Below are 27,209 nucleotides of genomic sequence, written 5' to 3'. Positions count from 1 at the left end.
TATTTTATGCCCTGTCCCAAAAGATATGGATCTGGAAGTTAAAAAGAGAGAGAGATGAAAGAGACTTTCAAATATCCCATTACTTCTATAGCAGGGAGACAGGTTTGAAAGAGAAGGGAGCACATACCATGCCTGCAGGGACTTGGCTGTACAGCTTCCAGATTTAGCTGGCTCAGCAAGTRCTCAGAGCACGGACAGAATGAGTATGTGATCATCCACTGTTTGAGCCAGCAAGCCCCAAAGCACCTCTTAAAACATGCACACACACACACTCCTTCAAATCTTTGGAGATAGCAAAAGCTTTTAGCCTCTGCTGAAACGCAGTTATTACCTCCAATATAGTGGGAGCTCTGCCACATGTCTTTCATTTTCTTTGAAGAGCTTGGGAACTCATTTCTACCCAGTGAGAAGCGTGATTGAAGAAAACTGCTATTCTAGGATTAGTCTGATCCTTCCACAGAATGACCCTCGAACACTCCACCTACTTTCTCCTATATGTTTTGTTTTACAGCTTCAGTATCTGGAGGTGAAGAGGTACATTAAAAGAACTGGAGAGAACAGGGGAGTAAAGCAATCAGCAGTTCACCTCTTAATCCTCACACCCTGCCCTCACATCCCTATCTGTAAAGCTGAAAGCACTTTGTACAATGTGTTCATCTAAAGAAAAAAGGCTAATCTCACTCTTTTAGCTTGGGCAAGCTTAAGTGTTGGACAACTATGAGAGATTTCTTAAATACCTCAAAAAGATGAGCTACCTAGTTCCTATTTGAAACAATGCATTTATTAAAAATGGATTCTAAAAATCTGATAGAGCTTTCAGCATCTTCCTACAAATATTTTTATTTTCAGCTTACAGAATGTAAGAACGTTTGTGATAATTTCTGGTTTAGCAATAACTATTACAGATAGTCATCATAAAGCGTTTTACACAGTCCATGCTGATACAAATAAAGCATATTACATATGATGAACATTTAGTCAAAACACATTCTTTGACCTAGCCTTCTACCTTTGTCAGATATTTTAAGAGTTCAGAGAGATATAGTAATCGATAAGTACTCTCCAATCACCCTCAAAGGTCTTTCATTACAAGCATGAATATGGAACAAAAACTTTTCTACATAAAACATGAGCCAATTACATAAAGAAAAAAAATGCAGTGTTTCCACTGTATTTATCAATCTTTATCAGCAGCATAATTATGTCTAGAACAGTAGCACAGAAAGTATTTGAAAGAGCTTACATATTACAGAAAGTTTAAGCCATAAATGTTCGGTTTTGGGGATTTTTTTCTTTGTTTTTTTCGGTAGGCCAGGCATACACTAAAGCATATCTACATATATAACACATATATGGGGTTACTTTCAGGAATAGGGTACTACTTGTTCTTCTAATTCTCATAATTTAAAAGTTTAGCAATTTATATTCAAAGTAGAATCAATCACACTGACTTAGAACAAAGCATAGTTAATATGAAAAGTAACATTTTGCAAGGCAGGTTACTAAGGCTTTCAGGAAATCAAGCATGGCATAAAGCTGTTCATTAATTTGTGTCTTCAACAGAAGGAAAAAAAAATCCATTAGAGCAGACACTGGTTAATAATGCTGCTGGTACATCCAGTTCAATCTAATACACTGTTGTTTGTGCCCTGACACAACAAATTGCCATGTGTCTGTCAACTATTAAGTAGGTAGTAAATCAATTGTACCAAGTTAGGCATTAGTAAACCCACTCATTTCATTTCCTTGTCTGGTCTACTGGTATTGTGGCAAATTGGTAAGTATTTCCATTTGTTTCTGGTTTTGACCCCAACCAGACATTTTGAACAAACATAGTACATTTTAGATTTTCCACACTGATTCATGCAGGCTGTCATTATCAACAAAGTTTCATCCCAGTCTCTATTTCAGCCTTCCAGCAGGACTACACATGCCTGCTACCCACAGACTGTCCTGCAAGAGTTAAGTTCACTAGCTTAAAGAACCCTGAAATGCCCTTTCGAAACATTTTTTTTTTTTTTTAACTCTTTGTTAGGATTTATAAGAGTCAGTATACTGAAAGTCAATCACATAATACTTAATACTTACGTTTCATTCCTACTCCTTTCGAAGTGACTTGTTTACTACTCAAATCCGTTTTTCCTTTGTTTAAAAAGGGAAAACAAAAAACAGTCCTCTGTGCACTCTACTTACTTAACGTGTAAAGTAACTCCATATACTAAGATTATGAACTGCAAATGAGAGTGAAACAAAACTAAAACTACTGAGATGTTAAACCCAAGAACTTCCGTAAAAGTATCTGSGATTTGGGGAGACAAAAGAAAACAAATCCCAGTAAGTTCACAGAGAAGTAGCTACCGACTGGCTTTGTCGGACAGCTTCAACGGGCACTCCTCTGCTGCTCTCTTTTTTGAGTGCTTACCTCTATGACGCCAGAAGAATAACTTTTGCACAGTGATTGTTTTTACTCAAGCTCCAGCTCTTATATAGGTATCAGTAAATCAAAGAGACTTGCTGCAGATTGTGCACTACAAAGTTATCGAGGAGGGGGAAGAGTTCAAGTTCAAGGGTATTTTGACAGATATAATCATTAAAATACTGATTGAAGAAACTGCACAGCTTGTTCCAGTCATAAAAGCTACGTTCTTCTGAAACTAAATTTGTTAACTAAGATATTACAACGGCCAAGATGTATAGGTTAATTATAAGTTAAGAACTGCTTATGCAGAAAGCAAAATCTGCCTTAAATGCCTATGAGACAGCATATGCAGGCCCAAGAGAGTTCAATGACACACCCAAATACTTCACTACCATCACATGTCATTTATGCTTCTCTTTTCCAAGCCAAAAGCCTTGGAAGGCTAAAGTCCTCATTCTGCTTAAAAAAAGTTTTGCAATCTACATTAGTAGAGAGAGCATTCAGCCCTAGTTTTTTCTTATTTTCCTACAAATAATCCAGAGTCACCTCCCAGCTGTGACAACAACTCTGCAAAATCAAAAGTGTCTGCTAGTTAGGCTTAGCAACAGAAACATTAAGTTTGACTTAACACCTTCCTGGAAACAGAAGCTGGGAGGAAGATGGGGGACAGGGAAAATTTGTTGGAAACAGATGCTCTCCTCTTTCATTATCAAACTTCTTTTTCCTTTTAATGTCCTACTAGAGCAAGACTTAAAAAGTAGTAACAACTGAACTGTCTCACAAAGGGCTTCCAAAGTCATTCCTCCAAGGCTTTGTCGTAGGCCTTGTTACAGAAAGCAATCAAGGTGCAGCATGCCACACCCCTTTTTAGGTGCAACTTACTCTCAGTGCTGGCTGACACATTTCATTTCATGATAGCAAGAGGGGAAGACCAATGTGCTTGGCTTGGGGCTGATCGCAGAGCAGCCTGAACTTCAGCATTAAAACAGCAGTATAAGCCTGCATGTAGAATCATTCTAGCAATGCTCTCTCTCATAGGTATATACCCACAGTTAGATTGGTAAGAAGAGGGTGAATAGGACCCACCATTCACTGTCCCTTCTAACATAAGAACTAGGAGCCAAACAAAGCAAGTGAGGAGGCAGGTCCAAAACAAGCAAAAGTAAATAGCTCTTCATGGAGTGAGCAGTAAACCTGAAGAACACAAAGTCCTTTGGCAAGGAAGACACAAAAGGGTTTACATGAGTTCAAAGGAAGGTTAGAGAAATACCTGGAAGAGAGATCCAGTCAGTGTTACTGAACAGACAAGCCACTTGTGGGCGCTGTAGCTTGGGGAGGAGAAGTAGGCAGGCAGGATTTGACTTGGCGTTTGGTCGTGTATCTATAGCATGAGGCTGTTAGCCCTAGCACCACAGGTTTACAGGGCAAAGAACTAGAGGATTATTGGTCTGAGCCAGTAAGATTATTCATATGTTCAAGCCCTCAAATTTGCTCCTTATAAAGGAGATTCCAGGACTCTACTCTAACTGATCAGCAGTCACCATCTTTAGTGGAACTAATAATTTCTTCTACAATTCCCAAAACATTAACTTTTAAGCTCTAGCGAGCACTGACAATTGTAGTGGGGYTCCTTAGCAATCAGTATTAGCCTCCTCCTATTCTGAATGAGACTAGTCTCATTCATGGCTGCCCAGAGAGGTTGTGGAGTCTCCTTCTCTGGAGATCTTCAAGACCCACCTGGATGCAACCCTGTCTAACATGCTCTAGGTGACCCTGCCGAGAGGGAGGTCGGACTAGATGATCTCCAGAGGTCCCTTCCAACCTTACTGATTCTATGATTCTATGCTGTCTTTCTACACAAAAATCTTTAGGCTTGTGTGTTTTAATCGTAACTTATAGGTAATGTAATTATGTTAGATATTATTTCAAGAATTGGAATTTGAGCTCTTAAATTATTACCTAAGAATTAAAATGTTCTTGAAAATGTTATTCAGAGATCTGGGAACAAACTTTTTCTGATCTTAACAGAATTTCCTTCAAAGAGTAAGATGTGGCTATTCACTTATAATTACAGAAATCCCACAGATTTATTTCAGTGCCAGTCATCACAAGTCAGGGGACCTACCGAATGCTTTCCAGTGCGCCTGTTATCTGTTGTTGCACAATATCATAAAGTTTCACTTTGAAGCCTGCAGCAGCAAACACCATAGCCCAGCTGCGACCAATCAGTCCACTGAAAAAGAAATAAATATTAGATAATTAATGAGGAAGCACTTATTTTAGGGAGTGGTGCAAGTGTTGTAAGTTAGAAGAAGCAAAATAAAGAGTTCAGACTCTGTTCAGTATTTTGATGGACAGACCAGTTACAGAAATAGTTCCCCCCCCCCCCAGTACGTAACTATCACATACATGTCCTTTGTTACATGTCCTTTGGTAGCTGTGCAACAGTTTCTCAGAGCTCAGGGAAAGATAACGAGAAAAAAGAAAAAAGGTATAGTAGAATTTGAAAGAATAAGAACTGCTACTTTGGGACCTCAGACTCAAGTATCAACAGCTTCCCCACCTGTAATTCTGACCTGTAGTCAGTTTATGGAATCATATTAAAAARTATTTTTTGCAAACTCATTTGTTCAGTTCAAGGTCTGAAGATCAACAGCCGGCCACCAGTCCAAGAGTTTGGGAACCTGCTTCAGAGATGATCAGAGAAACAAAGGCCCAGCTACTTAAGTTACAGGTCCACTACAATTCTGGCAGTACTCCAAGCATGTAGAAAGGGGAAACATGGCTTTGAGGCTACTTTTGCACCTACCCAACTCTAATAAGCATCACCCTTATTTTTAGATGAGGCATCCTACCATGCTGGAAGCATGCAGGAGCAGTCTGTCAATATCTTTTGGTGAAGTCATGCCAGCTATAGTGCATTATTGAGAAATATAGAGAAAAAAAACTTACATTTTATCACGTGTCTCAAAACAATGCACATTTTTACTTAATTAGCTTTATAGTAGGCATTAGCCTTTTCAAACAGAAGCACTGAGACACCCTGTAAGTAAGCTTAAACAAACTTGAGATCACACACACACACACAAAAAAAAGAACTTAGTGTTTACAAGAACACAGCTCCACATCCATGACTGTTACAGTGAGTAAAAACTCACAGATCATTACATGCATTTCCTGTCATTTCCAAGATCACTGTTAGCATTAAACTTAGGCAGCATCTGGTACCTGGAAAATGTGAGAACACTAGGGCGTCAGTAAAGGATTACATGGGGAGTAAGCAATCAGACAGGCAATAGGCCAGATCAGAAAAGAAGAAGAGAAAACAGGAACATGTTTTCCTTAGTTTATAAGAAATGATTAAAGAACAAAAATAGAATGAAACAGGAAGCACAGGAAACAGCAGGAATCAGTGGAAATATGAAACATACCAAAAAAAAAAAAAAAACCACTGAGTGAATGTTTGCATTTAGTGCTGTTAAGTGGACAGCAAGTTTCCTTAATTCAGTGTTGGACAAATGAAAAATAAATTTTCTTATATTTTGATATCGGTGTTAAGGCTGCTGGGTTTTCTTTAAAACTATAGCATGTACAAAACTAGTTAATAGTAGGCAACCAGTTATTCTCTCATGTTAGTATCTCTGATCCCAAAAAAGCTCTTTCTGACACTTTAAGCACCACCATTTGGGGGTTCATTGGTGAAATGTTAACCACTAAGGCTCCAGATCTGCCCACTGCACTTCTGCTCGGTGCTACGAGGCTCCCCTCGTCCAGCGCAGCTCWGGCGCAGGCCGCAGCTGCCGCAGAGCCCAGTCCTCCGACCCGCCAGGCGCCTGAGGCGGGCGAGCGTTCRGAGTGCCACCACTAACGGCCGCTTTGTCACGATCACATGACGGTGCTGAGACACGTGTGGTGAGACCTCAAGCAGTCTCGCAGGTAAAAGTCGGTTGCTGCCTGCACTTCTAAGGCTAATACTACCAGTGAGCTCAGGTTGGTTATCGTCTAACAGCTTCTTTTTTTTCCCTCTTTAACAAGATTATTGTTCAAGAGCTGCAATTCTAGCTTAAAGAGAGAATGAAGCGCAATCCAGTCAAACAAAAGTCAAAACATCTCAGATATCAAAGTATCCAAGAGCTCTACTTAGATTTCTCCACTGTTTTTCTTTTCCAATTACATAAAGAACATAGGCAAAAAAAGTGAGGGACTTTCAGGAATTACTGCCAAAGGGAGTACCTTCATTGCACAACACCACCRAGCTTTCCAGGTCTTCCGTAAAGAAACGCTTTATAACGAACCAAGCTCACGCACACGCAGAGGATCCTAATTTTAGCGACAGCACCGATCTGTAACTACCCAGATTTCACTTACGTGACGTTTCTGTCCCAGCTCTAGCCTCCTTGCAGGCGTCTCAGAGCGAGAAGTTCATACGCCCGAGACCCACCGACCGCCCTCAGTTAACACCTGCCTCTGACATCGCAGCGGCGGCGGCCGCAGCGACGCTCTGCGCCCCGGGAGGCGCCGGCAGAGGAGCAGCGACACCGCCGCAGGCCGGAGCTCCCCGGGACGGCGCCCCAGCCGCCCCCGCGGGGCCGGCACCTCCTCTCCGCGGGAGGCTTTACCTGCCGACGATCGCCACGCGCGCGGGCTCCATGGCGGCGGCGACGCGGGAGGGAGGCACGGAGGGAAGGAGGCAGCGAGGGAGCGGGCGGGCGCCGCACCGCGCCTCGCCTGCCGGGGTCGCCGCGGCAACCTCCTCCTTAAAGCGCGCTCCCGCTCCCGCCGCCCTCCCCCGGCCGCCGCGATGTCACGGCCGCMCTCATTGGCTCCTGCGACGAGCGCTCCCATTGGCTGCCCGGCCCGCCCCTCAGCAGCCGCTCTCCGGGCCGAGGCGGCGGCGGCCCTCGGGCCCCCGACGGCGGCGCCGCTCCGCGCCCCGGAGCTCCCGGCCCCCGCCCACGCGCGTGCGCGGAGGGAGGCGCCAGCCGCCCGCCTCGCGTGCCGCTCCTCAGGCGGGCCCGCCGCCCCTCACCTGGGCCCGGCCCCGTCCTCGCCGGGCTGGGGGGAAACGGGGCCACGATGCCGCCTTCCCTCCGGGGCTCCGAACCGCCGCGGCGGTTTCTCCTCTTCGCTCCTCAGAGGCCTCGCGCCGCTCCGAACCCTGGAAAGACAGACAGCCACAGGGGAACCCCCAGGCCGTACCCGAGGGGCAGGCAGCGGCGCCTCCGCTGGCGCCCGGGCCGGCCCGCTGCACCCCAAAGGGAGCCACGGCCGAGCCGGCGCCATTCCGCGGAAAAGGGCCTTGGCCAGGGCGCACCCTCACGGCCGCGTCCTCAAAGGTGGTGAGGTGCCCTCAGGTGGGTTCCCGGTGAAGATACCTATGAGGGCACGCGATTTGGCACCTAACACTGCCTATGAAGAAGCAAAGGTCCCATCCCATCACACTTCTGCCAGAGAAATACCAGAATGTGGCAAAATCCATTTCTCAATAAGGACACAAAGGAATTCCAAAGTAAAGTTCCAACTCGAAGTCCATGGGTTTGGGGTTTTCTTTGCATTAGAGAAAGCCTTATTATTCTTTGAAATACTTCTTGAATTAACAATAAATAATACATTTTTGCTGACYTTTTGTCCAAAGCTTTTAAGAAACTGCAACAATGTGACATTACAAGGTCAACAAAATTGTTTAAGCTGCTTGCAGTATTTGTTGTTCCTCTTGGAGTGCTGCATTACGTTTGTTTTCTTTTTTTTTTTTTTAATTCTGTGTAGTTCCTATTCATCTACATATTGTTCTGTAATTCTGTAATCATGCTGGAGACTCCTGAAAAGAAACAGAAGTTAGTATTTCAAAATGAATAYCTGTTATCAAAGATTCTATTACTGAACTGTTACTATAGCTGAGAAACACTTTTATTCTAAATTTTTTTGTATTTCTGTCTTTCAGAAGAAAATCAGTTGAAAATTAATGTGTTTCTTCCCAGAATGAATGTTTCATAATCGATAATGAAGTATAATGAACCTTTGTTTGGCTATTTTTTTCTGGTTTCCAAAAAAAAAAAAAAAAAACAAGGCCTACATAATCACTTGTGTGTCCAATCCCTCACTAATACTTTGCTAATTTCAACAACATTTAACAAAGAGCACAAAAAATACTAAATTCGTAAGTTTCATGAATACCAGTCATTGGACAGTGGATGGAAAACCAAACTGATACCACCTTAGCTTCACAACCTTAACACCACACAGTTGTCACACATGTGACCCGAAACCTACCAACATTTAAGAAATCTAGGTGGAACGAAGTGGAGATAACTGGGCCACAAGAAGGTATAAGAAAGAGGGACAGCAATGTGTAGGAAATCAGGATTTGCTGGTTCTGCTGCTGCTAGCTTACTTTGGCTAGCAGAGAAAGCATTRTTTTATGATGTAGCAAATACCATTTTTGTTCTTCTGAAGAATAGTTMAAAACAACATGACTTGGCAGGTATTATGAGCACAAAGACATTTTAGCCAAAGTATAATTTAAGCAATGTATACCTATTTATAAATTTTTACTTTAAAGGAAAAAAATAAGTCTGTAGAATATAWATCTAATATCTTCTGGGCTAGGGAAACATGGTTTTAAGAACAAGGTCACCATTACCACCATTTTTAAGTTTTTACCAGTAATTTCAACATTSTCTGACCTTTTGAGTTGTTTATAACTGAGGTTGTCTTAAGAACTGCTAGATTTCAGAAAGAAACAAAACCAATTTTATACAGACAAACTGATTAAGCAGAAATAAGAACTYAGCTAGGCAGTTCAAAAGGTGTTGCTACAAGGGTTTGAGAACTAACCACAGTTGTGAAAACAGCATTTACAAGGCCTTTAAGTTCTATTAGTGAACAAAACAAGGGGTCTATGGCAGTGAAAYTTGAACTATTTTATTACCATCTATGTAGCAGTAGTAACAACACTACATAACTGCATTAGTTATTTTATTAAAGAGTATCATGGTAGACATATACCCTACTGTTTCAGATGACCAGACACACTGGAGTCCAAACTGCTAATGAACAAATAGATTGAAAGAAGTGGAAAAAGAGATTTTCAGGAAGAGGGAATATTGAGAATCAACTTCTCAGAAGTGTAGGTCAAGGGAAGGAAATATGCTTTCAAAAAAGATAAGTCCTGTGGGAAGCTCAAAAGCCTTAAGTCAGGAGAACTCAAAAACTTTGTAAGATTCTGGGCTTCATTAGGGAAACAAAAGTATACTGTCAATAGAAGAGGTCCAAGTGAAGCAAATACGCACTCACCAGCCTATACAGTCTTTCTTCTAAGTCCAACAGCAGTCAGAGTAGACTTGACTTGTTTTGTTGGGAGCTGCAAAGTTGACTCCTCCATGGTTTTGGTCTCAATTTCTATTGAGCATGCTCCACTACCACACCAGGTGAGGAGGTGACAACTGCCATTGGCTGGGGAGAGGAGGTGGGTTTACGGGAGGGGAGGAGCAGGGCCGTATAAAAGAGTCTTGGACTAAACAAAGGTAAGTTTTCAGCATTTATTATGAGCAGCTGGAAGGTGGAATTTGAAGGAGTTGTGAATGTGTGGCCTCTTGCTGAAAATACAGAAATTGTATGTTTCTAAAATACAGTGTTCTTACCCAAGCTTTTGGCATGGGATGAAAACAGAGGCATAGTTCACCTTGTTAAGTATTAGATTGGTTTAATACATTACTTGCTCACCAGAGCAATCCAAAAGTACATTTCAGTTGTAATAGACCTCARTTGTAATGGTATGTTGCTGCTATTATACTAATGGTTCAGAACACACAATGGGTTCAAATGTGCTAGTGTTTACTTTAGTTTAATAACTTCTGTTTCTATTTTGCAGAGTAATAGTGGTTTGCATATTATAGTGATTATGTTACAATTATGTGGCAATTACATCTGTAATTTTAATTATAACTAGAAGTTTGTGCAGTTTATTTAGCTAGTCATTCATAGTGCAAATGATCTGATGAAAATATTACCAATATTGTTAAAAATGGTGAWTCTAAAAAAAGCTCTCTGCAGGAATTAAAAAGTAGATGCTAATAAAATAGACAAGAACTATGCAAAAATATGATTTAGCAAAACTAGATGGAATTAAACATTTTAATATTCAAAATACCTGTTAAAAAGATTGTTCACGGTTGTAAATGCCTTTTAAACTCACACTACAACATATGTTATTCATAATGCAGTTCTTCCATTCATTTTGTTTGTTTACAAATTGTACATAATTGATTCATTTACCTGCTTTTAATAGAGACTATATTGTGAATTGATGTTTAGAGAAGAATTATACTGAGTATTTTCTCCTGTTAGGGCTGTTTTGAAATAGCCTTTTTAAAAAACTTTCAATATAACCCTGTAAAATACTTTTATCTAATTTAATTCCTTATTAAGAGCCTAACCCTGAAAATATTCTGAACTTTGTAYTTACCTTTGCATCAGGAGTAGCTCTATAAACTTTATCTTCTAACTTTAGTTCTCTTAATTTATACATGCTCAGAGTTCCCAATTACAAAACTGATTTTTAAATCTCCCACAACAAATAAACGTCTTTATTAACCTCTTCTTTTATGCTAGGAAACCTTCACTGGAATATTTTTATGTTAAAATGTAGTATAGAGAAAGATTTTTCTTTTAACAGCACAGAAATAATGAGCTAATATAAAGATTCTAATACCCATACTGGTCATACTTTTGATAGCAGAGGAAAGTAACATGCAATAGTTATCTGCTAGTATTGATGACGTAAATGAGTCCAGAGTAGCAAGATCGTCACATCAATCACCAAAATACTAACCAGTTGAAGTCTGAATGTAGGAAGAGCTTGATTTGAAAGGTTTTTTTTTAATGTATTTGCTATTAAAAAATTTAATTAGCATTAACTTCAATAAGCATTAAACTCTTTTAAATTTTCACCCCACCGCAAAAAAAGAAACTATTTGAAAGGTRAAGTATTAGAAAGACTTTAATTTTAATAATATTATTTATTTTTGTTCCTTTTAGCAATCTTTTAAAGGTATATTGACATGATACATTCATTTCAAGAGGAATACTGTTAAATGCAGCTTTACTGTTCCTGGTAAGTAAGCTAGCTGAAGTGTCTTTGCATGACACTGCAAAACTTCTGAATTTTTTGTCATTCCAGAATTCAATACTAGAAAATTACTCACTTTTTAAAGTTTTCAGTGGCAATGTTATTTGTTTAATCCAGACCATTTTCTAAAAACACATTAGAGGCTGATAAAACAAACAGTTAAACTGAAAGAGCAAGGGTAAGGTACACACTAACAGTGGTCATGACAAGCAGACTGTGGCCAGTAACCCCTGAACTCAAATTARTAGCTGCTGGAGCAATTTGAGTCCTTACATGCAATGTTACTCTTGCAAAAAGATACCGCTCACCATGCTTGGAAAGACAAGGAAAGTTCTACTGTTTAAAGAGTATAGTTTCAGGATCTCCTTAAACTACCATAAGTTTTCACTGAATAAACTGGATCACRGACTTGACAGCTTGAAAGATAACTGGACAAAAAAACGATCAAACCTTCAGTTTATTTCAGTTGCACAAACAGCTAACTTGATGCAAGGCAGAGGATTCAGGGCAGGAAGGAAAATCAGAAAGATAAGAAAAGAATGCGACAAGTTCATTTAGTGATAGTGCTCACTTACTGCAACTTGACATGATCAGGAATTTACAGCATATGACTTTGCTTAGGCTATTTACTACTTTATGGCAATTTTGTGTTCTAGGTTGTACTCAGGATTTAGCTAAAGCCAGTAAAGACAATTATATCATTTGGGTTTTTTCCTGTAGCATGATCTGATTAGAACATCTCTGAAATCAGGTCTAGTGAGAAGGTCCAGGGTGGTCAAAGAAGATCCTAATATTTCTGGGTTTTGTGTTAAATCTTTATGCATTGATGTCTATTTATTCTATACTTCATAGCCCATAAAACCATTTGTAGATTGATACAGCTTTTAGAAGCATAGAAAAGGCCTGTTGAGACTCTTAAGTTGCTGTGAGGACTGCAGAAGCAGTACATGGACTGAGGACCTAATGAGGTGGCCCAGGGAGTGTTTCCAGGCTTCTGGCCCTAGGTGCACACTGGGCAATGTGGGCAATATRTGGCTGTGCAAAGGCTTCGATCTAGGCACTGGAATAAACTGTCTAGACTTTTAAATTGCTAAAATAGCCCCATCACAGCATTGGGTAATTATCATTCTCTTGAACAATTTCCAGTATGGTTTGGGAGTTAAGAGCGGCTGGAGACCATTCCTTATAGCTGTTTGCAATGTGTCCACCTTGTTTTGGAGGGTTAGAGAGTTTGACGATATGAACATGGTCAGGTTCCATTTGTGTCCTGACACTGTTTCGTTTACAACGATAGATATAGATGCACTGACTCCTTAACATGGTCCCTTTCTCTCCTGTGCCCCAAATAGCTGGACTGAAACATCACAATGTGCTGGGCACCGGTATACCCAAGTCTCTGATTCRGACAAGCTGGGTACCAGAGCTAGGGCTCTTGACCCATTATGCATCTACTGCTCAGTTTGAATGTGCCTGAGGATAACCAGAAAATCTAAAAGATATAAGCTGAAATTTATATGAGGAGTCATGAGCAGAAAATGAATACTAAACATGGATATATATTTTTTTATGCTAAGCTTCATTATTTATGACAGGTATTACACCTTAAAAATTTTCCCAGCTAGAATCTGTTAYGCCACAAAATACTTGTCTTCTAGAAACTCCATGTATAAAATTTTTCTGTCCAAAAGTATCAGGTCTAAAGTTTCAGTGTGAAAGTGGTTCATGCATGGGACCTGAACAAGTTAATGCAAGAAGTGATAAATGTGCTAATGCAATTTTGTTATCTTTGTTTCTCTTGCTGGGAGCTGGAGTAGAAAGACATTTCACTTATATGCTCTGTGCCTTATCTCTTATGAAAGGACTTTGAAGCTGCAAGAAGGTGAGCAACAGAAAGCCCTGACATTGCATGATGCTCACAAAACCTGATCATACAAAGGGTAATCTGACTGACTATATACTGCATAGTAGCTTTATAGCTTTCTTATGCCATTAGCATAAGGCAGCGGGGGGCAGGTTGCGTTTTGGCTCAGAAAGCTTTTTATCTCTCAAAAATAATGCAGAGTTCAGAGATCTCTGCTCTGTTCTCTGTTTTCCATTTAGCTATGGATTGCTACTTTCCCCAGAGTGTAATGATTTGCTAATCAGMTGGAGAACTTATCAGCTTCTCCATAACACATAACCAAGATAAAGCAGTAAAAATCGTATCGTGACTGGATCATCTTTTTTTTCTTTGAAGACTTTAGCARCTTTAGTTTGTTTATTCAGTTTCAGAGATGGCAGATGGAAATCGTTATTCACTTTTTGATTGGGACTTTTAGTTTTGAGAGCAGATTTCTCCGTTTATCTGAACACTAGTCACTGAGACTCCAGATGTTGTTGAGCACTCAGTGAGTCATACAGTGACTGCAGTGGAAGTCTGCACCCACAGGTGTAGGCTGCTGTCTGAAAAAACATGCCATCCAGTGGAGCCCCGTTGTACCCCAAAGGACATGTGCTAGCAGTAGTGTGGAGCTAGAGAGAAGCACTTGCTGAGACATCCTGAAGTCCATTGAGACAGGAATTATTCTAGGATCTTATAATACTAAATTATGAAGGAGTATAGGGTTGGGGTTTTTTTGCTCCTTCTGCTGATTTTCAAATGCTCCCTGCTTAATATTTCAAAAACATTGACATTAATCCTAATAAACTTCCTTTTAAAGTAGATAAATTTATCYACCTTACAGATTTTTCTTTTTACAGACACAGAATAGCAATGTCTAGCAGACAACTAACTTTGTTTCCGTTTATGTTTTCCTTATCCCATGGACTAAAGGTAGACAGTCAGACAAGACAGACATCCTTTGCAGTAGTTTTGCATTACTCTTCCAAAAGATGAGGAAAGCACAGGGAGAGGCAAATTCTGTTCATACTTCCATTATATGACTTTTTTTTTTTTTTTTTTTTTTTTTAATACTTAGCACACAGGCTAGCACATTGGGAACATGTGTAACCTAATGCATAGGAAATAAATCTATTCACAAAGTTTAGTGTATGCGTAAATGTTGTGGGCTCAGGTCAGAGTAAGTCCTAGAACTGTCAAAAAGATGTCAAATTTAGTTCCTCTTTAGCTCAGTAACCTACACCGATTCATTCAAAAAAATCTGTCCAAGAGAGTTCAGAGTAGTATTTCCTATCTCAGAGGTGATTGTGGAGGTTTTTGGATTTGTGCCAGCGGCTCCCTTCAGTTGGACTTTCAGAAGGGCATAAAGTTGTGGCTGTTTAATTTTAGACACTGGGTGAGGGTTGGCTTTTCTTAACCCCCGGAGGAAGCACGCCCAACCAGAGAGACAGAGGGGCTGCTCGGGCGCGAAGATGGCTGACAGGAAGCAGGGGGCGCTGGGTCATTTGCCGCCGCCGAGCGTTCCCTTACGGCCGCGACGCCCACGCGAGGGCAAAGGCCTCAGGGGGTGCTCTGCGCATGCGCCGGGCGGCGCGCATGCTCGGCACTAGCCGAGTGCTCGTATCTTAGCAACCAGGCGCAGTGCATTAGGGGATCGCGTTGCCCGCTATCCGCCTTGGCAACGCGGGCCGGGCCGGGCCGGGCCGGGCGGCCTCAGTCCGCTGGGCGCCGGGCCGCGCCGCGGAAGGGGAGGTGGGCGACCGGCGAGCAGGCCGCGGCGCGGGGTGGGGGAGAGGGCTGGTGTCCTAGTGTTGGCCCCCGGGGCCTCTCGCCGGGGCGCGGCGCCGCGGCCCTGCGCCGCGGCCCTGCGCCGTCTTTCCGCGCTGTGAGCCTGGAGCGGCGCCGCCGGGCTCCTCCTCCGCCCGTCGCGCAGCTCCCTTGTCCGCTGCCTCAGGTCCAGACCGAGGAAACCCGCCAAAAAGAGCGATGCCGCCTTCTCCCGCCGGGGCACCGCGGATGGCCCGGAGGGAGGCCCGAGGGATGCATCCTCCCGCTCRAGAGCGGCTAGCCCTTAGTGGGATGTGTGTGGCCTAGCTCAGGATCACTGCTAAAGTGCACGATTTTCATGCTATAGATGGAATCAGATTATTATGTCTTAAGTTTTCAGGAAAGTAGGTAGCCAGGCAAACAGACCTTACTAGTGTCTTCAGTAAGGAAAAGGCTGCAGTATGAATGCAGCAGTGAACCTTACTAGGCACCCTAAGTACCTCTGAAGAAAAATGTTGAAAACCAGGCTTCTTTAATTCCATATTTTAACTACTTCAGTTGAAAYGGCAGAATTATGTGAAGAATTTTGCATAGTGAGACTAGTTGCAGCCAAGCTGATGTAAGGACACATGAAGGAAGATTTGGTGCTAGAAGTGATATCTTTCATTAGACTGATATGGTTTGGTCTAATTAAAAAATAATTGCAAATTTCAGAATATGCAAGAATTTTCTCAAATCTAATTTGTCTGAGAATGTAAAAAATATTAAAATTCCTTGAAACGATCATTTGGTTTTAATGCTACGATGACTATATCTGTTTAAAACTACTGTTAATAGTTTGCCATGACAAAGGTGTAAGAGCCTAACAACCTGATTCTGTGGAATGGTGCTGATTAATGTAATTGTGTTTTCAATAGAACCCTAGATTTTTTTTGTATTCATGTTTTCTTAAGGACAGCAGATGTAAACTAAAAGTAGATTTGAACTCTTTTCAATTTGTAAACCTTATTGTTATCTATATTTTACGTTTTTAAGGCATACATAACAATACTGAGATAATACTTGGGATATTTAATATTTTCACAGATAAAAATGATGCAGAATGTGCACTTGGCTCCAGAGGCTGATGAAGATGATCTTTATTCTGGATACAATGATTATAATCCCACTTTTGACACAGAGGTAAAAATATTTGCTGTTTCTTTCYTTCTGTGTGAATAGGATTAGTTTTCAAGTACAAGATAAGAATATGTAGGTACACTTATGTGCAAGTATACTGCTGCTTTGAAGTCAAATTTTTCTTCATTTAGCAGGAAGTATATAAAGTTTCACAAGGATCTTTCTGAATATTTATTACTTTTCTGATACTTTTCTATCCCAATAAAGTATGTTTGTGCACCTCAAAGTATGTTTTTGTATCTCATGCCAGGTATGATATGCTTTACGGATTAGAATTTATGAAATATTACATCCAAGGTATTTGGAGGCAAAAGTTTGGTATGGTGTTTCCCAGATCATGTGCAGCGGCAAGTCTTCTAGTGCAAGAGCCTATTTATTGGTCAATAGGGCATTTACCTCTTACTGTGCTGCAGCTGAAGGAAACTAGAGAGTAGAATGGAGTCCCTCTCCCCTCAGGTCTCTGTACGTTCAATAAAGCATCTAGGATGACTTGCATCAGTAGACCACTTTCTGGGAGCTGCTGGTGTCACAGAATTATAAAATAATACAGAGGTCATGTGGTCCAAACCTACAACCAGAGTTACTGAATGCCTTCTTTGCTTCAGTCTTCACTGCTAAGGGCAGCCCTCAGGAATCCTAGAGCCAAGAGACACACAAGAGAGAAAGTCTAGAGAAAAGAAGATTTTCCCTTGGTCAAGAAGGATTGGGTTAGAAGTCATTTAGGAAAACTTCACACCCACAAATCCATGGGCCCTGATGGGATGAACCTGCGAGTGCTGAGGGAGCTGTTGGATGTTATTGCTAGGCCACTCTCCATCACCTTGGAAAGGTCCTGGAGAACTGGAGAGGAGCCTGAGGACTGGAAGAAAGCCAATGTCACTCCAGTCTTCACAAAGGGCAAGAAAGAGGACCCAGGCAACTACAGGCCGCTCAGCCTCACCTCCATCCCTGGAAAGGTGATGGAGCAGCTCATGCTGGATGTCATYTCCAGGCATATGGAGGAAAAGAAGGTGATTAGTAGTCAGCATGGATTCACCAAGAGGAAATCCTGCTTAACCACTCTTGATAGCCTTCTGTGATGGAATGATTGGCTGGATGGATGAGCGTAAAGCAGTGGACGTTGTGTACCTTGACTTCAGCCAGGCATTTGACACTGTCTCCTGTAACATCCTCCTCGATAAGCTCAGGAAGTGTGGGTTAGACGAGTGGACAGTGAGGTGGACTGAGAGCTGGCTGAATGGCAGAGCTGCTTCGAGAGATGGTGATCAGCAGCAGAGAGTCTAGTTAGAGGCCTGTAGCTAGCAGTGTCCCCCAGGGCTCAGTACTGGGCCCAGTCTTCTTCAACATGTTCATGAATGACCTGGATGAAGGGACAGAGTGCCTCCTTAGCAAGTTTGTTGATGATACAAAATGGGGAGGAGTGGCTGATCCACCTGAGGACTGTGCTGGCATACAGAGAGACCTGGACAGGCTGGAGAGCTGGGCAGAGAGGAACCTCRTGAAGTTCAACATGAGGCTTCTCTGCAGAGCAAGACCTGGGAATCCTGGTGGATGACAAGTTCGCTATGAGCTAGCAGTGTGCYCTTGTGGCCAGGAAGGCCAATGGTCTCCTGGGGTGCATTAGGAAGTGTTGCCAGCAGGTSGAGGGAGGTGATCCTGCCCTTCTACTCAGCCCTGCTGAGGCCTCATCTTGAGTCCTGTGTCCAGTTCTGGGCTCCCCAGTACAAGAGAGACATGGAGCTACTGGAGAGAGTCCAGYGTAGGGCTACAAAGATGACSAAGAGGGCTGGAGCATCTGCCCTGTGAGGAACRGCTGCGAGAGCTGGGCMTGTTCAGGCTGGGGAGGAGAAGACTGAGGGGGGATCTTATSAATGTGTACAAGTACCTGAAGGGAGSSTGTCAAGGGGACGGGACTGGTTTCTTCTCAGTGGTGCCCAGCAACAGGACAAGAGACAGCAGGCACAARCTGAAACACAGGAAGTTCCGCCTGAATATGCGGAAGAACTTCTTTCCTGTGAGCGTGACGGAGCACTGGACCAKGTTGCCCAGAAAGGTTGTGGAGTCTCCTTCTCTGGAGGTACTCAAAATCTGCCTGGAAGCAGTCCTGTGCAATGTGTTCTAGGTGACCCTGTTTGAGCAGGGGGATTGGACTAGATTATTTCCAGAGATCTCAACCATTCTGTGATTCTGTGATTCTGTGACACTTCAAATATCAAAAGAGAGAGGCCAGATAATGTAATCATTACTTATTTGCAGTACAACCTATCATTCAGTAATCTTCAATTCAAATATTTTTGAAAAATACTTATCTTTTACCTATATGTTTTCAGTAGTTGTAGTATTTTGGAATTGTGGCTTTGGGTGCTATGTTTTATGCGTGTACGGGCTTTTTGTTTTTATTTCTTTTTCTTTTTTTTAGGATTTAGAAAATGATGCAGCTTTTCAACAGGCAGTGAGAACAAGTCATGGTAGAAGACCCCCTGTAAGTACATTTAAATATATATTCAAATAGTATAGAAGTTTTTTGGAGATCTAACTCTGTCTTTGGCTCTGATACAAACTTTTCTTGAGCATTGCTCATCATCTCTCTTTTTTGTTGTCTGCTACTAAGATGAAGATGTAAGCTGTATTTATATGAAAAAATAAGTTAAAAATTAGCAGAACATCACCTCCATTAAGCTCTGGAGTTAGGCTAGCAAGGAATTTTATATGGAAAGATATATTCTTGTTTGAGGAAATGAGCTAAAAGGTGATTAAAGAGCAAAATGGGGTTCTGGAAGGACTTCCTGTTTAATATTCTATTTACAGAGGTGCTAGTCTTGACAGATAATAAGAAACTAGAAAGCCTGATTTACCAAAATGTTTGTTGTTGTTCTGATTCTTTCTCCTCCATCTTCACATAATTTACACTCCTCCATTTTCATGTAATTTACATTAACTTACGTGCATTCATTTTGCTGTGACTTAAATCTTGCATAATTTTTCAAAAKAAATTTAAAATTTCTTTTACTGTGCACTTTTAATATAAATTTTGTGTATAAAGAAGAGCTGAAACTGTTCTTGTTAATGCTACTTACTCACAGAACAGTGTGGTTCTAGAATGATATTCCTTTCTAGAACAATTTCTAAGCACTATTATTTCTATGAGTTCACATTATAATTATTATTCTATGTAGTTTAATAACACGTGATTACTCTTTTTGCTTTTTCACCTAGATGACAGCCAAAATTCCTGGTACATCAGCTTCAAGACCTGTAGCAACTGCATTTGGGGTAAGTTTTTGTTTGATATTATATTCTTAATGACAGTGAGGTGTTTGCCTTAAATATGAGCACTGTTAAGCCTTTGCACAAAATTATCTCCTTTTATCTTAGCATCTTCCTCCAGTAAATTACACTTAATGTTCACTTTTGTAAGTGCATGACTCTGCTTTTGGTCAAGGCATGGTTACTGTTGGTTTTTCTCCCAAATCATACTGTAAATCAACTTCTGTACTGCATATGGCAATAGATTTCAAAATATTAAAACGTGATTTTCTTGCACGGGACGTTGGATGGATTCTTCATTAGTTCTTGGGAAAGTCTTCTGAATGTTAAAGTGAAATTAAATCTTAAAAAAACATGAGTTTTCAAATTACCTTTAATCAGAAAAAGTTTGTTGTGTTCTGTGGCATCCATAGCCARTATTGTAACTCTTAAATAGCTGGTATCTTGGCCTGGTTACGTAACAAAGGTTGTGAACTAGTGCTGTATCCACTCTCTTATCCCTTATCCCAATAATTTATGAACCTGTTAGCTTGCCTCTATGAAATCTGATAGAAAGACCATGCTCTCAAACATGTGGATCTCCTACAAATTTTGATAGATAGAGGAGAGGGATTTTTGTCAACATCCTGGATAATAAAAAGACTATAATGTGAGCTTAATGTACCTTAGACATGGAAGAATGCACACTGGCCTTTTTGGTTCTACTACTTTATGCATTCTTCATATGCTGTCTAGATTATATTAGTGTCGCTGCAGTTTTTTGTTAAATCTTGTGTCCCATACCTTTGAAATAAGTAATAATATTACCCATATGAAATTATTTCATAGTACAATAAAATGTTCTGTAAGGATTTTTTTCCTATTGATTGCTTATAATCTGTTCAGTTGCTGGTTTTGTTCTATTACTTCTTTCCAGGRTTTATTGCTTTAGGTATCTCTTATGCAAGTTAGCTGGGTAACAGTTTGGAAAAGAGGTAAACTTTATCATAAGTCATTAAAGTGCAACCTTTATCCTGGGCCTTCATTTGCCTGTTTTGGATATATTCCTTCTGAGACTGTTTTTTYYTTAGCAGTTGTATCTGCAGGTATCTAGTGCAGTACTAAACTTTAGGGGAGAAAGAAATTTACTGAAGGAGCAGTGCACTGGAAGGCACTCCTAAGGATAATAGAGCACAGATATTTATCCTCATCAGTGGTTATTTAAATCAGGAGTTTGCTCTTCCAGCAAATCTGCCAATTGTCCCCACTTGGTATACTTCACTTYACAACATAGAGCAGTCTTGGAATGTGAGAACTAGATCCTTTCGAATGAACCTAAACCAAACAATTCTTTCTAGACTTAGTGTGCTCCAAGTACTAATGGTTCAGTTCACAGGACTGCCCAAGAGCTAGAAACCCCTAAAACATTGTCCAGTCCTCAACAGTGCCTATTTCATTCTGCAGATTTGCTGCTTCTGCACTACAGTATTTATTGATACAGCTTTAGCAGCATACAGCTAAAACCATTCATGATACGTGATGGATAGTACATAAAACATACGCCTCTGGGTGAGAATTACAGGGTACCTTTTTCATGGCCCAAAAGTGCTTTGCCAGTCTGTGTTGCATGTTTGTAGCAACCACTAGCATTTACAACTGAAGATCTGGCACATTTATTCCTTTGTTTTTAACACTGGTATGGAAGAACAGTGTGTTTAGTGTGCCTGCTCCTGGAGAAGATATCTATTGGCAGTGACAGAGAATTTATTTATTGTAAAATAAAATCTGCAGGAAAATATGACTTATAGCACTGAATCTGCCCCTGTAATTCATAGTTAGGTGCAAACTCTTTCATTTATAATGAGAATAATAGAGGCCATCCAAAATCTAATTAAAAATAAATGAATCTTAATTTTTAATCTTGTCAGCTGTACTCAGAATCTTACTKCAGGTTTTTGGGGGTATAATTTGCTTGTTCTGGATTTTTTTAAATAATAATTCTATCATTTTTAAACTATTACAATTTAATACTTTATATAATTTAATAGTGAAGAATACTGCTACCTCAGATCTTAAAAACTTGCAAACAAAAATTACGTTATAATATATGCATAAAAATAGTATTTGTGAATTTGTGTTAACTGAAGTTTCTGAGGATTTTTTAAAATTGCAGAAAACACCTATATTGAACATTATAATCATGGGAATTCTACTATGAACTTCTGTRAGTATAAGATTGAGCCTTAAAACTTAATGGTGAAAAGGCTTACAAACTTATAATGCTTTGTTTTAATTGAGTTACTTTTTGTTTTGGTAGTCAAAGACAACATTAAGTTCATCTATGGGGAGACCAGCAACAGGAGCTGTGCAGGTGAAGGTTTTAATATTTACATTTTATCTGGACTCAGAATGATGACGTTTTCTGACAGATTTGGAGATTTTTAATACAAATAGTTAAAAATAATTGAAATGAAAATACAAATGATTACCCTGTTTAATTTGTACTTTACTTTTCAAATATATTACTGTCAGAAAACATGAGAGTGTTTTTCTGTGARTATTTTATTTGAGCACATGATTGGAGGTAACATCACTGAAGTGCTTCTTAACATATACTGACGTGCAATGAATAACTWCTTTGAAATAGGAAAAGAGGTAGATTCTGTTTTTCTAATATATTTTAGTAAGAATCTGCAGAAATGTAGCAAAGATTTTTTTTTCTTAAACATATTGGCTTAATGTCAAATATGTCTATACCTACTATTTATTCTTTGGTATCAGCCCAGATGGGAGCTGGGATGTTTAATAAGTTGTCGTGGTGTGATGTCAGATGCTCATGTGCTGGGAGGAATTGTCTGCTAATAAGAACAAATTTCCAGCTTATTTGTGCCACTTTTGGCTTAGATCAGGTGCAACATTCTGATCCATAATTTCATAGGATTCTTGAGCTTTGCTATGAGTAAAAAGAAAAAAAAARGRAAAAAAARRAAAAAAAAACAAAAATRTGATTTCTGAAACAGTGTGACAAACAGTAAGCTGGARTACACTGCAGATCTCAAGACCAACCATTCCTAAGAAGAATGTATAAAAATGAGAGAAAAATACGAAATATACATTAACATTATTAGAAATAAAGCATAGTAACAATTACATTTGCCTGTGGGGGGAAAAATTTTGGAATTAAGTATTCTGAATGTATATAAGATTTACACAAAGTAGTAACTGTTTCTTTATATCAATTATGGCTTCTGTATAATGTGAGCTCTGCTATTTTGTAGACAGTTATGATATGTACAATATTTGCAAAATATACTGGTCAATTTATCAAGGTGGTAAAAACCTTTTCTTTGCCCTTACTGTTCACAATATATCCTTTTAGGAACTTTCTTTTAATATTTCTTTCCTTTTTTCTTTAAGGATGGGGTTGCTCGACCAATGACTGCAGTTCATGCTGCAGGTTACACTAAAGCATCTATGAGAGGTACGATTTGGAAAAATCACCAATGGCCATAGGAAGATACTGTTTTATAATTTTCAGGACTCTGTTAATTTTGCAGGTTCTTTATTTGATCCTTTTGGACAAGCTAAGGGTCCTGCTCCTCCCCTGGAAATGAAAAATCAAGACAGGTATATAGATGTATTTTTGTTTTGTTCAGTTTGGCATTGCATGATTTCAAAGTTTTAACAGCAAAAAAAAAACAACAAAAAAAAAAAAACAAAACAATTTGCAGTAGAGTTTAATAATGTACAGACAGTTGTGAAGCCTTGGGGGGACCAAACTCTATTTTTGTGGGATAAGGCTACAGATATTYATGCACGTGGCTCCCCAGAATAGTTGCATTGATTTTTGAGGAAAATCTGATTTCAGTGACTTCCAGTTCTGACTATATCCCAGCAATTTGAATGCAGTTGTTGCTACCCAAATGCTGTGTTACAGAACAGGATTATGAAAGAGTGCTTGACAGGCAAGAAGCACCATGATTCATGCAGTTCTATGGAAGGAACTTAAAGGAATTTAACTGCTGCTCCTCCTTGTTCACTGTCTGACCTTAATACCATCATAAAAAGTAAAACTAAGGTTGTGAAAGTTTTACAGGCTGTTTTAAGTGTTGAGAGGTTGACTGAGAAAAGATCCTCAGGCTTCAAAAAAGTTGTGTTCCTCAAATTCAAGAGAAATAGGGAACACTACTGAAATGAATGGTTATTTAACTGAAGGAAAAAACTAGGTGAGTAACAACTTTTGATTAAAATCTACATATGCAAGCTGTATTTTGAAGTTATACATGCAAGTTAAATTTGTTAATTACTTTCAAAATAATATTTCACTTCACTGTATTCTTGACTTGAAAGTTTCATCATCCCATCTATTCACTCTGTCATTGCTTCTCTTCAACGAACTGAGTCCATGAAATGTGATGTCCGTCTCTTTCTTGTAAGAGGATTTATGTTCTCTTAAGTCTTCTGTGCTTAAACTGAAARTGTGAATATATCTCTGCAGGATCTTCTCTGTGTATAGTTCTGCATTATATTTGCCTGGACAGGAAAGCTGATTAGTTGCCATATGTTGTGATATATTACACTACTGTGTTGTTTTATTAAGATCAGCCTGTGTAAAAATGTGTTTGCAGTTACTAGTGTAAATCGATCTTTCTGTGGTTACTTTTATTTTAGTCCAGAAGAGAAGATTAGGCAGTTAGAAAAAAAAGTGAATGAACTTGTTGAAGAAAGCTGCATTGCCAACAGCTGTGGAGACTTGAAATTGGTAATTTTTCTAGATTTCATTTTCCTTTTGGTATTGTTATGAGAAGCACAATTTGCACAGATAAATACTTCAAACTGACTTTTCATTGAAACATTTCCAATTRTTAAAGTCATCTTAATTTTAACTTTGTTATGACTCGTCTGCTAATGCAGTCATGGCTTGTATTGCCAACAAAAGATAGGAATTATATTTCTTGTATATATATTTGTCAGGATTTCAGTGTTATAAAGACCCCTCCCCCATATTTCCTTTTTCCTCTTCAGATGAGTCTAATTTGTTAGTCATACTGGCACAGTTTGAAATGAAGCCAGTCTAACCTATGGTATGGGGTACTCTTCTGCAATATCAAGCTTAAAACTGGCATCTTTGCTGTATTTAATCGTCAAACATRTAATGATCTTGCTTGAATTCTGTTCTTTTCTCTTGGTACGGCTCAGGGCTTTTCAATAACGTCATTTTCAGCCAGCACTGGTACTCAGCACCAGATTTAATCTCCCTCAAGCCTTCTTCACAGTAGCCTTCCTTGTCATGGGCTGTTTGGTTCGCAGTGGATGAAAGCCACTTACATTGTTTCTCTTGTACCATAAGGGTTTGACTTTAAGATGGACTATTTCATCTTCCTTTCATTCTTCAGACAAGGGCACCTTTTGAGCTAAGCGAATATTGTAAGTGCATAGGACAGTGGCAAAAAAGCACATCAGCCTTGAATTGCTGTGCATCAAACTAACCTGTAATTCTTCTTCCTTCTTATGACCGGACTGATGTTTTATTCTATGTGTTTCAGGCAGGCCAGCCTCAGCTCCTAAACTACTAGAAGCAGAGAAAGAACAATTGTTAGGACTAATGAGATATATTGGATTCCTGGGAATGCAGACTCCTTTCTGCCCAGCTCTTGCCACCATCTCATTCAGTGGTGAAGGGGATGGGGGAAGGTAAACTAGAGCTGTTAGAGGTGTCATTTCTGGCTCGGATGCCAGAGCTGCAGAGTTTTTGAGRTGGGAGAGCATTCTGAGGAGGTGTCATTACAGTGCAAGAATAAGGAAAGCATCATTCCTGYGCTGCTTGTTACTGTCAGACACAGGACACTGGGTAATGGTCTTTTAGCCTGATTAGGTTCTCATGTTATCTGAGAAGACCAAACCTCAAGAGCTGTTTCTTGACAAGGGATTACAAATGGTCTGGAGAGAGCCTTCCTACGAATTGGGCAAATGGCACTGTTTGTCCGTTATACACAGTGTCTTTATACACAGTGTCTATATTTGTGAATCAAACGGTACCTGAGCCCAGGTTTGCAAATCATGGTTACTGACATGGTTATTGACACGGTTCTGGCCCATGTCAGTTAGCACTCTGCAAAGTAGTTCCTAGGTATGGTGGAAGGTTGATACGGGTAAGGAACTATTCCCAGYAGGCAATTTGGATGTAGTTCTGAAGGGTGAGAGAGCCGTGTCATGCTGGTGRATAATGGCTAAATAATAGGCTGTAACCTGTTTTATTTACCTAGTGAAGATGTAATTAATGAGTTCAAACGTGATGATTTAGAACTTATTTMATTTTCGATTCATTGGAGCAGCCCTGCACTCAGGGACAGTCAGGGCTGTCTTACCTCGAGGCAAGTTTCATGAAGGACTTAATAGCTCTCCACACATGGTGAAGGCCTGCTTAGTTCTTTCATGCATCTATATGATGCCTCTTATCAAACTATGTGCATAACACTTACAGTCTTATCTATATTTGGTRCGTTCCCTAAGAAGTAACCTTCTATTCACATGTTTCAGGCCTACTGGAGGTGAGATTTTCTATGTTGTTGTGGCAGGATCTGCTCTTGCTTTGCAGGGAAATATCCAGAATTTTGTTAAGAAGCATGCTGGTGCAAAGTTTTCTCCTCTGTCTAAGATTTGAAATTAGTGCATTAAGAATCAAGTTTTCCAGTCAGTGATTAATCTCTTGGGTAGCGTCAGCATTCTCACATATGGAGTAAGACCCTTACCATGTTACACTGTGCCTGAATGATCCCAAGTGTCTTTCGGTGACTCCCTTTCAGGACTGTTAATATCCTGTGTCCTTTGGCTTAGTACTTAAAAGAACTGTTGTATATACTACTTTTGAGATGGAAGCTGTCCTGGGTCTTGAGATGCATTCTTGTTTCTCAGGTCAAAAAGCCTGTATATGCCTTTCTTGAGTTTGTGTAACCTTGGTGATCTTGCTCAGGTTAAGACAGGATGGAACGTTGATCATCTTGACGTCAGTAGTTTAGCCTAGACAGTCCGGGTATCAAGATGACTTTCTCYTGTCTGTGGACTCTGTCTTTATTCTTGGACCTACTACTAGGAATCCTGATCCATCCCAGTCGTGCTCTGTTTTAATGATTGTTGGATTATCTGCTGATACCTCCTTTAGCGAGCTGTAATTTTTTCTTAGTCTAGCAGTACACAGTGTAGGGAGTTTGCTTCTTGGGAAGTTTATGAGAAGATTCCCAACAATGAAAGTCTCAGTCACAAAGTTAAACTTAAATGTGGTGTTTAAATTGAATGGATCCACCCTTCAAGCTGCTAATGAACCTCTCATGTTGCACTTTCGTAATAATTTTTTTCTGATAGTGATAGATTTTAGCCATTTATTATGTTATTTTAGGATAAGATATCCCTACAGACCTATCCTAACTTATTTCTTATTTGCATTGTAAAATTAATAGGATAATCCTCCAAGGGTCTAGGGTCTATATATATTTGTACAGTGTGAGTGTACAAATAAAACTGAACAGCTAAGCACACTAGACAGCTGTATGTCTGCTTATTGCTAATTAATATCTTTCTGTAGGTTATAGCAC

General features: G+C 40.0%; 2 protein-coding genes across 5 annotated transcripts in view; one reads left to right on the top strand and one right to left on the bottom strand.

Annotated features, from left to right (window-relative positions):
• The window catches only part of CRYL1 (crystallin lambda 1), a 62,516-nt gene extending 55,323 nt beyond the window's left edge, over positions 1–7,193 (bottom strand). Inside the window, exons 1-2 of one of the 2 annotated variants that reach the window (XM_085321771.1) lie at positions 7,039–7,193; positions 4,545–4,652 (exon numbers count right to left, since the gene is read on the bottom strand). In XM_085321771.1, the coding sequence (XP_085177897.1) occupies positions 4,545–4,652; positions 7,039–7,070 (140 nt within the window). In that variant the 5' untranslated portion in view covers positions 7,071–7,193. Of the gene's footprint in view, positions 1–4,544; positions 4,653–6,787; positions 7,014–7,038 lie in introns of those variants that run through there. The other variant, XM_085321772.1, reaches the window with a different exon arrangement.
• Positions 7,194–15,076: 7,883 nt separating this feature from the next.
• IFT88 (intraflagellar transport 88) overlaps positions 15,077–27,209 on the top strand; it is a 58,654-nt gene continuing 46,521 nt past the window's right edge. The window contains exons 1-8 of one of the 3 annotated variants that reach the window (XM_085321785.1): positions 15,077–15,177; positions 16,279–16,374; positions 18,791–18,853; positions 19,588–19,644; positions 21,935–21,988; positions 23,035–23,098; positions 23,175–23,244; positions 24,289–24,379. In XM_085321785.1, coding sequence (XP_085177911.1) covers positions 16,285–16,374; positions 18,791–18,853; positions 19,588–19,644; positions 21,935–21,988; positions 23,035–23,098; positions 23,175–23,244; positions 24,289–24,379 — 489 coding nt within the window. In that variant the 5' untranslated portion in view covers positions 15,077–15,177; positions 16,279–16,284. Of the gene's footprint in view, positions 15,178–16,278; positions 16,375–18,790; positions 18,854–19,587; positions 19,645–20,501; positions 20,613–21,934; positions 21,989–23,034; positions 23,099–23,174; positions 23,245–24,288; positions 24,380–27,209 lie in introns of those variants that run through there. The other 2 variants (XM_085321783.1, XM_085321784.1) reach the window with 2 other exon arrangements.

The sequence above is a fragment of the Rhea americana genome, unplaced genomic scaffold (genome assembly GCF_003343005.1).
Source record: "Rhea americana isolate MKP2758 unplaced genomic scaffold, rheAme1 scaffold_71, whole genome shotgun sequence".
Classification (NCBI taxonomy): Eukaryota; Metazoa; Chordata; class Aves; order Rheiformes; family Rheidae; genus Rhea; species Rhea americana.
The sequence above is the reverse complement of the archived record's forward strand: the minus strand, read 5'-3'. Positions and strand labels throughout refer to the sequence as shown.